Below are 12,425 nucleotides of genomic sequence, written 5' to 3'. Positions count from 1 at the left end.
CTAATATGGTGGATGGACTGGAATCTAAGATTATCACTTGCAGATCCCTCTTACACTTTTGTTCACTTTTTTGTAATTTTGCTGAGTAAAATCACACACTGTTCAAAGTTATATTTTTCTCCGAAAACATTTGCAACATTAGGGTAAACTTGTGGCATCTCATTTGTGTTTTCAGTCTTAGACTACAGCAGGAAAACAGAGATGATATATTTTAAGTGTCTCTTGGAAAAAACAGCTCCCACTTTCTGACAGTGGCATCTATGATCACCAGTGAGTGCTACCTGGATCAGGCAGGCAGGGTGGTGGAACTCAGCATGACAAACACATTTGTAATATTTGTGTAACTGTCATCGCAATAGCTCTTGGTTAATGTTACTGAAGAAGTGCAGTAACTTTGTGGTAGCAAATGAAACTGAAATAGCACAACTGACGCTTTGGTCTGTGATGTCACTGCGGAACCAGAGCTGGAATATAGTGCAGTGTGAAAGGGTAAGAGTGATGAGTTCCTAACCGTGGACAAATACAGATGTTTAGCTTCCATGCTCATGCTGAGGTAGATTTCTCTTTGCAGAATGTCAAGATGCAAAACAGTATTTCTTACAGAAAATGAGATAGAAGGGAATGTATTTACAACATTGAAGGGCTGAGAATACTACTTGTGTTCTGCTGAAATCTGAATGTAAGGTGAATTTATTCTTTCATAGCATAGAGAACAGTGACTTAGAACAAAACTTGCTGCTATTATTTTGTGATTATGATATCAAATGTTTGGGCTTGTAGGACTACTATTTTTGCTTTACAATTAAACAGAAAAATTACTTGCTTGAACAGCAGAACAGAACTAAGTCCTTTCTGCATATAAGTGCTGTATTAACCTGAACATCCTTATGGTAATACTTGATGTAGAGCATAGCAAATAGCCTGTACTACAGTTGAATAAAAATTAATCCATTTTACTAGATATATCTGTACCAACTGCCATAGAGACTTCTTAATAGATCTTTGGAACATTTTGGGAATGCAGAAGATAAAATGAGGGAACTGTAACATTAGTTGGAAATCTTGAATCTTTAAAATTGTTTGTTGCTCAGCTTTGGAAAATGAAAATTGCTCATTGTTACTGAGTTTCCATGCCAAAATGAGGCAGGATATGGTTCTGCCATGGACCCCATAGCAGATACAGAAGAACAAAAAGAATACATGTAGACCTTGCTATTCCGCAGTCTATGGCAAAGAGTTATTAATGCATTATTAAATAAAAGAAAAATAGTAATTATTTTTCCAAACATGATCTTGTGCACCTGTCTGTAAAAGACACATGATCAAGATCTTTGTGAAAGATGTGCATTTTTACCTTCCCCTCCTTTCCTCTGAAAATAAAACTGATTCTTGAAAAAAAACCAGAACAAACCAAAAAAAACCCCCAACCAAACCCACAAACCCAAACCAAACACTGGTTCAAACAGTTGTGTAAACCTGGGGTTGCTACGTGCTTTCCCTTTGTGCTGCAATAGCTTTCTGCAGCTGAACTTTTTTTGAGCCTTCCCCTCCTCCACCTGTGGTTTGTTATCCTCTACCTTAGGCATATCCAAGAGCACTAGTTCCCCATCTACTTTGTCTCGCAGCTCCTAGCACACTTTCTTCCTTGCCCCTATCTCCCAGATTCTGGTTATGCCCTTGCTCGTTTCCCATCACTTCATTTGATTTCTGGCAAGGATTTCATGTCCCATCAGGAACTGCAGAATTTAGACCCTCCTCCAGGGATGGGATTTATTTATGACCAATTAAACCATGTCCATTGATTCTCTACCTAGAAAATGGAAAAAGTAGTTTGTTGGTAAAGGGGTGCTATTAACTCAGTTTAGGTCTAAAAATATTACTCTTATGGAGAGCTTGGTGTTAAATCTTTTGACATTTGAAATATGTTAAGGAAGACGTTCAGAAAATGGTCGCTGCTTTTGTATTCTGAATGTTGAAGGTAATGATACAATGTCTGAAAACCAATTTATGTAACGTAGTATAATTGTATAGAAGGTAAGAGGACAATAACTTTTTTCTTTCCTCTATAGAGTTCACTTTTTAAAAAATCATTGTTGGACTTCCAGATCTGTCTGTCTTTGTCTTCTATCCATCCCTATTTGCCAGTTTTCAAAAGGCTTTTCAGAGAAACTTGGCTAGACTGAAGAATAGTTGTAGTGTACTGTTGTGTTGTATTTTGAGGAGTAAAGCAGGTGACCTGGGATAGTTCTTGCAAATGAGTGAATGCATTTGCAATACTAGCAAATAAGGGGTTGCATTTGCAGGCTAAGGTGTTTGTTATGGAACTGAGTTTTTGAGCATATCGAGGGCATATGGAAGCCAGAAAAGGTGGTAGTTAAAATCCTAATTCTTCAAGCAGCTCTGCAGAGCAGGGATGGACCCCTTTTCCATTTAGTTGTGGTTCCATGTTGATAAAGGTGTCTTTTTATATGAAGTTCCCTATTGATGCGCTGGTTAATAATTATGCAATAGGTCGGTTGTGTCTATTTTAATTGGTAGTCGGATATAGCAACACACATTGAACTTTTTAACACACTTAACTTAGATTTTTTTCTTCTTTTAAAAAAACCTTTTTTGTTCTGTTAGATGATGTTGTATTAACTCTATCTCTGGGCTAATTGCCACTATGATTTTAGTCTATGCATCTTCAAAAAGCTGACTTTAGAATTAGCTAAAAGTCATTTGCTTAATAAAAATATAAGGTATAAAAATACTGTTTGTCAGCTAAAAATATCATGAACTTTAGATGTTTAGTGAAACATCATATTTAGGAATTTAGAGAAAATTAATCAAAATCCATTTAGTCCAATTTATACGTAATCAATCATTCTTGTATAGAAAAGCCTTTATGGGGGTTGGAGAAAGCTAGGGAGAACGATATAGTGCAGTTAGTAAATATGTTGCCGGTGGGACCTTGCCTAGACTTATGTATTTCAGACCAACAACAGACATCATTTTAGTGTTAAACTATTGTGATTATAAGGAATATTTCTGATGTCTCTGATAGTTGGTGTGGATGACTACAGCTCAGAGTCTGATGTGATTATTATACCTTCAGCCCTGGACTTTGTCTCACAAGATGAGATGTTGACGCCTTTGGGAAGACTGGACAAGTACGCTGCAAGTGAGAACATATTTAACAGGTACGCTTTTTAAATGCCCTGTCTGGCTAATGGTATGCAAAGTATTAATCTGATTCAAATCTGACTGAAGTTAATTTGCATGAAATACAAATAATTAAAAAAACCCCCAAACTTTACAAAATTCTTCAGTTTCCATTCCTCCTTTTGTTTGCTGATACTCCTTCCACTTGCAGAGAGCAAAATGTTAATGATAACAGAAAAACATTTGCTTACCTTTTAAGCAACTGTAGTTTAGGACTTCTTGAACTTTTTCATTAATTGGACCACGTCCCTTTAGGGTTTTTTGTGGATGCTAACATTCCTGTTGACACAGGACTAGAATATAATAGTAAACTGTATCCATAACTCTGTGTGGAAAGTGGCTTTAAGAAAGTACTTCATGAAAGGTGAGGAGCGGATAATGAACAGCACTGTAGATTGATGGAGGAACCCAAGAAGTGTTCTGCAGGATCATCCTCATCCTTAGTTTACAGTTTGGGTATTGTTGCTTCTGGTTATTGAAAATGAAAAACTGCTGAAAAAAGCCTTACCTTGCCCAGTTAATACTGTGGTCTACGTTTTGCCATCTTCCTTTCTGTAATACTACTGAGCTAGTTGTTTCATTTAAAAGCACAGGTATTGTAGCATACTTCAGACAGACACACACCCTCCACCCTTATCCCCTGCACACAGACACTTTGCAATGGAATGGAGAAATTCAAAAGCAGCATTTATTTTAATTCTAACTGTTTACAGTTAGAAGATCACAGAAATGTATAAAATATGTTAAGGATGAGGTTTATTTTAATGTAGTTTAGTTTGGGCTCCAAGTAAATCTTTTATTAAAGCATGTTTGCTTTTATGTTGAAATCTTAATTCAGTAGTATGCAGAAGATAAGTATGATTAACCACCCTGTAGGTTAGCCTCTATTTAGTTGTTTGTGGCCTGAGTTCTGTAAGGGGTTAGCCTTGTGCTTAACTTTAGTTATGTGAAGTGTACTTAAAATTCCATACTACATGTGTGAACATACCCCCATTTGGAAGGTTTTCATTCTGATTTAACTGAAGCTAACAATTATAGAATGGTTTCTCTTATTATAACCTGCATAAATCTGTATGAATAAATTAGTTCTGAAATGCCCGATTTTCGAGTTTTCTGTTTTCCTGAAATCTGAAGTTTGTGGTGTATTACAGTTTGAGATTAAATCATCAATTTACCAACCAGGAGAGAGTTTTTGTGTGTTTGACTTTTCCTGGGGAAGGAGGGAAGAGGAGCCTTTAGGGCTGTAGGTGACAATTATGTAATAAAAGCCAGTAGGGAGGAGAACAAACCCAGAAACTCAAGCTGTGACTGGAATTTTAAACAAGAATAGTGGTCCTAATATTTTACTTGCCCGTTTAAGAAAAAACTGTCTCTCTGAGTCTCTCAGCGTGGATTGCATGGGGTGTGGGGCATGCATAAGCTTGAAATCTTTTTGATGACTCTGTCAAGCTTTATGCATCCTGTGCTTGCCTGTGCTTTTCTGCAGGGGAAGGTGGGTGGAGTAACTATAATTTTCCCTGGGGAGTTTTGTGTTTGCTTGTTTGGGGTTTTTTTTGCTGGTATAAACATGTTGTTTAATCCTAGCTCTCTTTGTAGACCTACTGTGTTATGTAGCATAAGAAAATATAGGAAATAGCATCTTATAGCCATTAGTGATATAACTGTGAATAGCAGCTATATCACCAGAAGTGATAGTGAGTAACTATTGTGGGCAGTTTATGATGACTCAGCATTAGTCAGTCTCAGGAATAATTGGAGAAATTGTTGCTGGACAGATTAAGTGGAGCATTTCCTAGGGAAAAGATAAGAATAAACAACTTAAATGTAATTTAATTTATGTCTCTCAGTATGGTATAATCACATCCAATTACTTATGTGTAGTTTAACATTATTTTATATTATGATTGAGTTAATAGTGTTTCGATTGTTTCTGTGACCTTGAACCTGCTATTGTATGGAAGCTTCAAATTATAGATGCCCAAACCCTTGAAACATAATCATTGAGCCTGGGTAAATTAGGGTAAGATTTTTTCTTTTTTTTTTTTCTTCCCCTTTAAATGGATGAATTTTGCTTTTAGTGTGGTTTTTTGGGGAAAAAAATCTTTACATTTCATTTTAATTATTATTTCTCTTTGAATTTGTTTTTACTGTCACTTTCTATCTGGTTAGTCATCTGCATATGTGCAGTGTGTGATTATATTGAATGATTAAAGTGAAGTGATTTTTAACAATTACTACAAAAGCCTAGTTTCCTTTGAGTGGGTTCCTTGAGCACTCATGATTTCTTAGCTGGTGTCTGAAGGCCAAAGCCAGTTGTTCTGAGATGGAAATGGATCTATGTCTGCGTCTTAAGAAATGTTAGCAGATCGGACTTGGAACTTGCAAATAGTAATTGCTTCTTCAGTTAAATATGTGTGATTTTTGACAGGATGAACTGAAAAAAAGAGTGTGAAGGAGGGAATCCTGTAACAGCTTCCCAGATGGTGGAAGGAGTTGCTGTGTGACATTTTTTGGCATGTTATGGTCTATAGCCTCACTGTTTTAAGTGTTGCTGATTAGTGCCACAGATGTTGTCTTAGTCTGTGAAAATGGAGGGGAACTTGACAAATATTACAATAAATGACCCCTCTTGTATCTGAAAACCAAGGCAAGTGGGACTCTGGCTATGTTTTTATTAATGAAGAGGCAGCCTCCAGACCAGATTTGAGAAGTGTCTCTAGCATGTGCCTTAATAATCCAATATCATATTGCAGCAAGAGTAGATGCTGAGCAGAAAGCCAAGACCATCACCCTGCAACACAAGGTCTCCTTGTGTCTGGTAGCATTGGTGTATGTGCATGCATGCATGGATGAGGATTCTTTTTTGCTGCTTGTTTTAAAAGACAATTGCTGGTGCAAATTGGAGCACAGCTTTTGTCTTTTTCTAATTTTAAAAATCCTTTGTGGGTTTTCCTAAATTTTATTGCCGTTAACGTGCTTCCATTCCTCATTAAGAAGGCTCAGAAGCATACAACACTCGCCAATAGATCTGCTCGAATAGTTCCTGAATGACAGACCCTTCCTTTTGATCAGCCTACTTTTTGAGGAATTGTTGCCCATTCTCTTCAAACCAAAGCAGGTCTTGGCAGCAGACTCTCATTCATCAATGTGATCAGTCTTGGCTATCGAGACTGTATCTACATATCAATGTAGATACTTTTAAGCTATCCTCTTGCCATGCTTCTTTGTGTTCTGAAGTACTTCTTTGCTTTTCCCTTGGGAGAATACCTGATGTCTTTTGAAATAGCTTTTTTGAAATAGTTTAACTTCAAAAAACTCATAGAGCAGCACTCAGTAGTAACTGAGGATATGTTGGATCTCAAAGAGGGATTAAGCATGGGTGTGTGTACTTATGTACAGCTTATCAGTAGCACTTTTGCTGTTCACAGGTTAGGTGAAGGTTTGGCCTAATCAGTAGCACTTTTGCTGTTCACAGGTTAGGTTAAGGTTTGGCCTAAAGCATTCTGGGTAACTTGTGGTTTTTTGGCTAAAAGATATGCTCTCCTGACTTCATGGCATAGACGTGGTTTCTGATACGGTCGGTAGAAGGGAGCCTTCTTGCTTTCTAGACTCCAGGTGGAAGAGAGGTTGGCATAAGAAAACTGACTGTACCACATGTGGCAACGAATTATTTTAATGTGGTTTTCTGATTCCTGACTCCAACAGTCAAAATATAAACCTTGATTTTACATGTCTGTGATTCTGGAAAATAGTCTAGAAGTTTTTAGAATATATGGTCTGTTTCAGGAACTGAGAAATCAATTTCTTTCCGAGGAATTAAGGGTAATGATAAATTTTTAGATGTATCAGGGCTGTACCATAAGCCTTTCCAGTTCTCCAGTCCCTTTTGCAGAGTCAAGTATGTAATTTTACTGTGTATTTAAAAACTAGGACTTGCATGCAGAAAGTACCCCCACTAAAAAAGAGGAATGCTGTTTTCATCCCTCTATGCTGTAATGTGTATTCAAAAACCTCTCAAGACAGGATGTTTGGTGGGATGTCGAGAAACTTATCAAGACCTTCCTTAAGTGTAAGAAATTACCTTAGCTTGTTTTCATTTAGGTATGATCAGATTATAACCCACAAGTTAATTGAGAATTTGTTATCTGCAGCTGTAGGTTTGGTTCCCTCCTCCTTCTTTCCTTCTGCCTGTGCAGCCTAGCCCAGTGTAAACTTTCTCTTTTGGGGGTATTTGTTGAGTACTGACAATAAGGAAATGCCAAACTCATGCCAAAGCTAGGCCAGTGAAACTATAGTGGCATTCATTCTGACTACGACACTTGTCATCATTTTAGGATAAGTAAGGTTATTTGTCCTAATCTCTAATTCTCCTTTCCTCTGTTTTCAAGTTTCAATCTTTCTGAGGCTACTGTATGTCAAAGAATAAAATTTAGTAAAAATGAAACAAGCCTCAAAACACTTTTTTTTTTTTTGTGCACAAACATGCAGATACATGCATACCAAATAAACTACTTAACTTTCACAGTATAGATTGAGAAAGTTTACCTTTTAAGTGTACATTAAAATGATATAAGCTGAACTATCAAAGGACAGAATTTTCCCAAAGCACTAAAAGAAGTCTTAATTACTTCAGCAATACTGAATGTACCTCTGCATATTTAGTTGTTCTTCTTAAGAATGATACAAAGAAGTTGATTTCAAAACTAGGATTTTATTCAGAATATCTTCTCAAATTGTTTGGGGAAAACAGTGGCAAGCTAAGTTACTACTACCAATATTCACTTAAACATGAAATGTCATCAAATCTTGATTTAGAATTTCTGCGAAGAAAAATTTGGGCGAAGAAAAAATTATCTTCTTTGCTTTTCTTTCTCTTTTTTTTTTTCTTTTAATGTATGCTTACTAGCTAAACGCACTCCTTGTGTAGATGAACTAATTTAAATTCTATAGTAGAAATTTATTAAAGGGCTAATGATAGTGATTGGTACGCAGTAATTATACCACTTAGAACTCCCAGTATTGATTCCAAATAAGGTCAAAGGAGTGTATAAAAGGAGTTTGAATGAGCGAAGCAAAGATATTTATAGCTCTTGTCAGAGTATATCATCACAAATCCTAATTATGCCTGTGCGTGCAGAGTCTTCAAAATACCTGTCCCCTGCATGTGGACATAAAGGCAGGGTGTTTGTAATCTATCCCCATTTTATCCCACTGCTAATTGCAGTGAATTGTGCCAAGATATCTTATCAGGTTTTCTACTATTGGACAAGCTCTCCCCATGCATGCTCATGAAAACTTGAACTTTGCTAATTACCCTCCATTTCTGCACATAATAGCTGAAGCACTTGTACTGCATGCTACATTCCAGCCTTTGACCTCTGCCCTTTCTTTGGTCTGTAAGCTCTTTAATGGATAAATAGGTGCATTGCTGCTTAGGTGGCAGTTGTATACCAAAGACAGGTATGGTGAATAAATTAATTTTCTTTGAGAGTTCACAGCTGTAGGGTCATTGATTTGAAGCTTCACTTGCCAGAGCAGCTAGCAGAAGTCTCTTTGGACTTGAAGGAATCGGGTACGAGATCTGACTGAATGGGCAAGAAGATGCAATTCTATTAGTTCTTGCAATGAAGACAACTCTGCTGGCACTGAGAGTGTGTAAAGGTAGAGTTCTTAATGGAGCTTGGTATCTCATTAGAGGCAAGCACTGCACGAACCCAAGCCAGTGGCAGGAGGGAAATGGCAAGAAACGATTAATCCTAGTCCCAAATCATGCCCTGATAACCAGGTGTAATGTATAGTAACAGAATGTATGCCATTGAAATCACTTACATGGTCATCATTACTGTTGGTGGAGTCATTTCTGTCAGATATATACTTGAAGGAGTCTGATTCCCTGTTATAATGCAGTTTATGGGGACATGTTGTCATTATCCCGAGAAGAAACCTGCTTCTCTTCTTTTTCTCTGTCACTCGAGGTATCTCCTTGCCTCTTGAGCATGAAACATGTCCACCTATTTTTGTTGTTTTTTCTGTGTCTAGACCAGACAGGTCATCCTTCAGAGCTCTGTTACAATTTCACAAATGCTCACCTAGTACTCATCTGGCAAGTTGCTGGGCAAGCTAGTGCTTGCCTTATGTTACGCTACTATGCATTGATAGTTCATTGCAGTTCTCTGTTGTAGGCTTTTTGTAGCTCAACTGCCAATGCTTGCATGAGAAGGAAGATCAGTCTGCTAGACAGGGCACTAGGAACCCTTGCTTACTCTCTATTGTCCAGTAAGTAGAGCATGTTGAAGTGTGAACTTGCAGGGCTCAAGTCATTCTTCACCAGTTGCCTACATGCTAGCTCTCAGCCTGTGGCTAATGTGAGGTAGGTTTAGCTCTGTGTCCATCTTTGTGCCTTGGAGGCACAAGAAGAATTTTGTCAGATTGTTGGGGATAGTGGCAGAACTAGGTCAGAGCCTGTGATGTTTGGAGGACATGAGTGGACATCATCTCCTAGAACACTGGATGGATGGAGTTAAGAGATTACCCTGTCATTACTGGCTGCCTACCCAGTTAGGTTTTCTAAAGTGAGCTTAGCTTGCCCTGTTGCCTTTGTTGTAACACTTTTTACCAGAATCTGCTAAATGTAAAAGTATATGCATTGATTCCTTTACAAGCCAAAGAGGGAAATACCACCTGGATGCAAATGAGGGCCATCTTCTACATTTAGTCCAGAGACAAAGTTGAATGTCCCTTCTTAGCTTTGAGTGGATAATAAGTCATATCTACTGCAGGTTAGGATTTGCGTTTTCATCTGCTCCTCTTGAGCAGAAGGTCTGTGGCCTTCAGGATACAGCATGGCTACTTCTGCATAGCCATCTGTCCAACTCACAGGAACTAGCAAAGACTTACTGTGGGTTGCAGCCACCACAGTTCAGGATACTGCTAAAAAAGCTCTATGAGGAGATGGGGAGTCTTCTCAAAACTCCCAGCATAGTAGGGGGCCATTCCATGGTCCCCAGGAGCCAGATGGGATGTAGTGGTGTCTGTTGTGGTTCCTTACTTGCTGAGACCAACTCAGTGGGTCAGTTGACTTGTCTCTTGCTTTCCAAGATTACGTTTAGTATGTAGGAGACACGTGCATCCAAGCAGGCTGGTTTATGAAATATGCTTCATCTGTTCTTCTTCTCTTTTCGGAGGTGTCCAGCCCTTTAAAAGACCAAGTCAACTCTGCTTCTGGATAGTGTGTCATGTAGTCTGTTTTCCTCCATTAGGATTTTGATAGCTGAACTTCCAACTGCATATCAAGATCTCTGCTGAAGGATATTACACTTTTACCAAGTTGAAAAGAGTGAAGGCAAGGAAATTTAAAGGCAAACAGTTTTTTGCCGTTTGCTTTTTAGAGGATTTTGTTCATCTTTATGTCAAAACAGTTTAAGCTAGTTTTGCAAGTGGCCAATATGAAACATTTAAATTATTGATTTTCAGTTTGAGAAAATGGAAATGCGTGCTTAGCTTTGGGAATTCATAGGAAAACCTACTGCATTTCTCCAATTGCATGGAATTGTAAAATTGTCGAGCTTCCCCTGTACGCTAGGAAAGTAACCATCTGTGACTATAGCTCACATTCACGGTTTGTAGTGAATGTGATCAAGTTTAGCTATGCTTCTGCTCTTGTCTACAGCACTGCTCTTTGTCAACAGTGCTTTTATCTAGGCTACATCCTAACAGTATTTCCATCAGCCAGTTCTGGAAATATCTAGCACTTGACCCTTGCTGCTTCAGCATTTTGATAAATTGCTCCAGGGCAGTACAAGAGCTAGCAGTGTGTTGGACACTGTTCCTTGGCCCGTTCCACTGTTGGGATAATCCTGCTAGCTCTCTGAACTGATGTTCAACCCATGTTGTCTAAAAGAAAGAAGTTATGCCATTGCAGACTGTTGTTGAGGAGAAAGGTTGATTACCACACCTTGCCAGCTGCATTGTTTAAAAAGTTAATGTATAGGGCTCTCCTAGGTAACTGATGGGCATGACTTTGTAACATAGGCTGCAAGAGAACCTTAGAGGACAAAAACCCAAATTTGACTATATCTTGTTACAGACAAGTTAATCCTTAGAAAAATTTCTCATGCATTAGAAGTAGTAACTGAGCTGATTCTGACTTCTTTAATATTTTCTTAATGTTTCATTTTCTACTTTGCTTCATGTATGTCCCAGGTACACATGGGCTAGTACATTTATTTTATTTTTCACAGTATATACCCATTGCTCTTTATAGCATTTGAGTGAAGTTTAGCTTCTAAACATCACTTCGCTATGGAAATCTTCAGCTTAAGTGTTCATGCTTTTGTTTGTGAAATAATTTCATAATTCTGTTTAAAACTGTTCTGACAAGAGTGATGGTGTCTTGCTTTGTATGGAACAAGTTTGGGAATTCAGACGTGAAGATGGAAGGCTGACACTAACTTCCTACCATTCAGCTCCTGTTTGCCCACTTGGCAGATAATTACTATTTTTTTGTCTTTGTGGCTGCTTTCTCTTATCCTTGTAAACCAAAAGGTTACTTTTAATGTAACATTAAAAGTTAACAGTTCTTTAGGATTACACGAGGTATTGGAATTAAGAATTCCCAAAGCAGGACTAACTAAATTTCCTCATTTAAAAGTGAATCTATGTAAAATTTGACTGTTTGGTTTAAGAAACTTGTATGATTGCACAACATTTTGATTTGGCTGTATTTCTGGACACAAATAATGCTGATTTTTAATCTTTCTTGTAAACTAGGCAAATGGTGGCTCGAAGTTTGCTGGACACTTTGAAGGAAGTCAGTGATGATGAGAGAGATTGTATTGCTGTGTTGGAGAGAATCAGCAGATTAGCTGATGATTCAGGTAGGTAGCATTAAACATTTTACTGGGTTAATGAGGGAAAGGCAGAATTGCTGAACTTGTGTTCAGCACAGGACCAATATGTTCTTTCTCATCTTCCAATATCCAAACTAAGCTTCTGCAAATGCAATAAAATACTGTAAAATTTCATTTTGCTAAACCGTACCCCCCAAGATGACTTTTTTCCTTACTATTTTCCTCAACAGAATTAAACCCCATTCAAAATGTAGGATTACCACTTTCTAACAAGACATTTTTGAATAACTTTTATTATGTACTTTGGCTACTCGGCAGATCTGTGTGGTTATTTTAGATATGTAGATAAAGATGACTTTCTTGTTTTGAAAA

At 37.7% G+C, this 12,425-nt stretch overlaps 1 protein-coding gene across 14 annotated transcripts in view; it reads left to right on the top strand.

Annotated features, from left to right (window-relative positions):
• The window catches only part of PPP4R1 (protein phosphatase 4 regulatory subunit 1), an 84,351-nt gene that overhangs the window by 27,571 nt on the left and 44,355 nt on the right, over positions 1–12,425 (top strand). For 7 of the 14 annotated variants that reach the window (XM_030011739.2, XM_030011732.2, XM_030011729.2 and 4 more), the window contains 2 exons: positions 3,047–3,182; positions 11,974–12,080. In XM_030011739.2, coding sequence (XP_029867599.1) covers positions 3,124–3,182; positions 11,974–12,080 — 166 coding nt within the window. In that variant the 5' untranslated portion in view covers positions 3,047–3,123. The remainder of the gene's footprint in view (positions 1–3,046; positions 3,183–11,973; positions 12,081–12,425) is intronic. The other 7 variants (XM_030011735.2, XM_030011734.2, XM_030011730.2 and 4 more) reach the window with 3 other exon arrangements.

Source organism: Aquila chrysaetos, chromosome 4 (genome assembly GCF_900496995.4).
Source record: "Aquila chrysaetos chrysaetos chromosome 4, bAquChr1.4, whole genome shotgun sequence".
Classification (NCBI taxonomy): domain Eukaryota; kingdom Metazoa; phylum Chordata; class Aves; order Accipitriformes; family Accipitridae; genus Aquila; species Aquila chrysaetos.
Note: the sequence above shows the minus strand (reverse complement) of the source record. Positions and strands in the feature narration are given on the sequence as shown.